This window comes from Octopus bimaculoides, chromosome 8 (assembly GCF_001194135.2).
Source record: "Octopus bimaculoides isolate UCB-OBI-ISO-001 chromosome 8, ASM119413v2, whole genome shotgun sequence".
Lineage (NCBI taxonomy): Eukaryota > Metazoa > Mollusca > Cephalopoda > Octopoda > Octopodidae > Octopus > Octopus bimaculoides.
The window spans coordinates 1,474,198-1,477,263 of NC_068988.1; the positions used below are offsets into that span (position 1 = coordinate 1,474,198).

The following is a 3,066-nucleotide window of genomic DNA, read 5'->3' on the forward strand; positions in this document are numbered from 1 at the left end:
AATGATTATGTGTGTGTGTGTGTGTGTACTCCGCCACCACTTCACAACCAGTGTTGGTGTGTTTACATCCCTGTAACTTAGCAGTTCGGTGAAAGAGAATGATAGAATAAGTGCTAGGCTTTAAAAAAAAGTACTGGGGTCGGTTGATTTGACTAAAAGTTCCCCAGCATGGCCACAGTCTACAGACTGAAACAAGTAAAAGACAAAAAAATGAAATAAAATAAAAGCTGGTATTTTAAGGTGGAAATCCTTATTTGGATATTTACTCCCATAAAATGATAAAAGGTTCTGAAAAAGTGTTGTAAATTAAGGGAGAGAAATTATTTTTGTGGAAGGGAACTGATGACAATGAAAGAGAATTTAAGTGCAGGAAGAATAAGGGACGGGGTGGGGAAGAACTATAATGAGTTCCCGGGGAGCGGGGTTAGCGCTTTGCTGACTGGCAAATGCTGAGTGGTTCTATATATATAAAAAAAAGGGATATTGAATTAATGGCTGTCTGTTGGTTTGGGTGGATGGGTGGGTGTGTTTGTGAGGGTTAATAGTGCTTGGCAGTGAAAGTGTTGATGTAAAAGTCGAAAGGGAAAAAGCAGTAAAAAAACTCATTGTTATTTCATTAAATTTATGTGTCAGAGAAACCACTTCACCAAATAAGGAATCTCTGTAGTTCTTCCTTAAACTTTTTATTGAGTTTTAGCCTTTTTTAGGAGCAAAAACTACATTAATCCTGAAGAACTTTCATAGATATTTCTAAAACATTCTGTTTTATGTAAACTTTTTTTGCCATTTGGATCTCAAAATATCTTTGAAGAAAAGCCTTTTAACTAAAGTGTTAAATTTTCTCCGTACTATCACCATCATCATCACCACCACCATCATCATCGTTATCACCACCATCATCATCACCATCATCATCACCATCATCATCATTACCATCGCCAACATTGTCATCACGTCAGTTTTTCTATGCTGACATAGGTTTGACGTGGGTTTATTTTAATGCTGCGTTTCTCCATGCATTGCTGTCTTTTTATCATTTCATTTGTAAACTCCAGCATCCTGAGATCAAACCCCACCAGTTCCCATCATGTTACTAAATTATCAATGTCAATGTAGTTAGGTTGAGAGAAGCCACATTTCTGAAGTTCTTCGCTCACCTTTATCCTTGTCAATGAGGGCAGCATTGTAAATTTTACCTGTATATCCTGTTACCATGCCAAGGTACATCTTGTGTGCTTGATACATGAAATCTTCAGCAAAAAAATGATATTTGAACCAAAGCCGAAGCGGATTGGATGGTTCACTCAAGTTTCCATCTACGTTGCATCCCTCCAGGCCTCTTCCTCTTGCAATGCAAATCTAAATCATGGTTTTCTTGAAGTGGCACAAACTTTGGCATTGACTGTTCTAGGATCTTGCTACTACAACACTAAATCTCCAAATCGTCAACATGGCTGTTAATGGTTAGAAAATCTTTACTGAAATAATGTCTTACTTATTCGTTCTTAACAGATTCGAGCAGATTTGAATGTGGATTTGCTCATCATTCGTCGCTGGACAAAGGAGAAGAACTCATTTCAAACGAACTGGAATAAGCATGGAATAACCTACTCTTATCACTTGTTAACTGTGAGGACATCACATTCTTCCAAACTTCCATGCTTCCTGGAATTCATCAACAGTACACCTGATGCCCCTCATTCCGGTTTCCACTTCTTCTTTTCGGTCGTAACACACCTGAGCGCTGTATACAACAAGTTCATTATTATTACTATTTTATATTTGTTCATTACACATTCGATTCATAGAAATAAGGAAACTTCAAAACATTGCAAAATTTTGGCCTTGTGTCTCTTGAGCCAAAACTATTCCAGACCAATGAATCTAACAAGAGTTTTTGGTTCTCGTTTGTAGGATTCAGGAACCAAATTATTTACTGAAGCTTCATTAAAATAATTTGCCTGAGTAATCTCCCTTGAAAATGCAGCTTGGTTTTTCAAACTTTATTTTAATATATCATATTATTAGCTGCCAGAACCGCTACAATGCTGCACCAAATGTCTAGTGACGTTTCGTCTGTCTTTATGCACTGACTTTAAATTCTACCAGCGTTGACTTTGCCTTTCATGCTTTTTGAGGTTGATAAAATAAGTACCAGTTGAACACTGGAGTTGATGTAATTGACTTTTCCCTGCCTCCAAAAATGCTAAAGGGTTAAGCATGTGTTTGAAACATAAATTAACATGAAATGTTTTGGAAGGGTTTAATTTAGATCGCTTTAAAACAAGGAGTCCGCGTCTTAGAACCAGGGACAGTTTCAGGTGGGTTTGTATTAAAAATGCTAAAGTGCTTTGAAAGTATTTGAGAAGATTTCGAGAACTGATTAAATCTATCAAGAAACAAAAAGCTTTGTGGATGAATAATAATAATGGTATTTATATAAATATCTTACATCTATCTTTATATTTCTATTGTTTTACAGACATTTTTACTCAAATCTCTGATTCAAGTGGTTATCAAATACAAGAAAAATTTGAAGAATATTTAAGGGCTGTTTTAGCTCTTCCAAGCGCTGTATGTGAAGGTCCATCATTCGGGTATAATGACACAGCATCACGGACATGCTTCGATGGAGTGAGTTATTTCTCCGCTATTTACGTTATTTCTCTTTGTCGACAGCTGTTTCAATGTTTACTGGAGTTTCGTTCTTGAATCATCGTTATTACCATTTTCCCCTTCTGCTTATCATCTTTGTCTTTTAGGTTTCACCTGTTTCAGTCATTTGCCAGTGGCCATGCAGGAGCACAGCCTTGAAGGCTTTTTAGTTGAACAGATTGACCCCCCCCCACTCCTGCTCACCGTTCTTATATTCCAATCCCTTTTGCTAATCTTTTAAGTTATAGGGACATAACAAACCAACACTGGTTGACAAGCAGTGATGTAAGGAGACAAGCATACATGCAAAGAGAAACACACATCACATATATATGAGGGGCTTCCACATAGTTTCCTTCTTTCAAATTCGCTCACAAAGCATTGATCAGCCTGGGGTTATAGTAGAAAACA

The 3,066-nt window shown here is 37.0% G+C and overlaps 1 protein-coding gene across 3 annotated transcripts in view; it reads left to right on the plus strand.

The window, feature by feature from the left end:
* LOC106872656 (dystrobrevin beta) overlaps positions 1-3,066 on the plus strand; it is a 155,199-nt gene that overhangs the window by 10,479 nt on the left and 141,654 nt on the right. For all 3 annotated transcript variants that reach the window (XM_014919730.2, XM_052969920.1, XM_052969921.1), the window contains exon 2: positions 2,483-2,634. In XM_014919730.2, the coding sequence (XP_014775216.1) occupies positions 2,483-2,634 (152 nt within the window). The remainder of the gene's footprint in view (positions 1-2,482; positions 2,635-3,066) is intronic.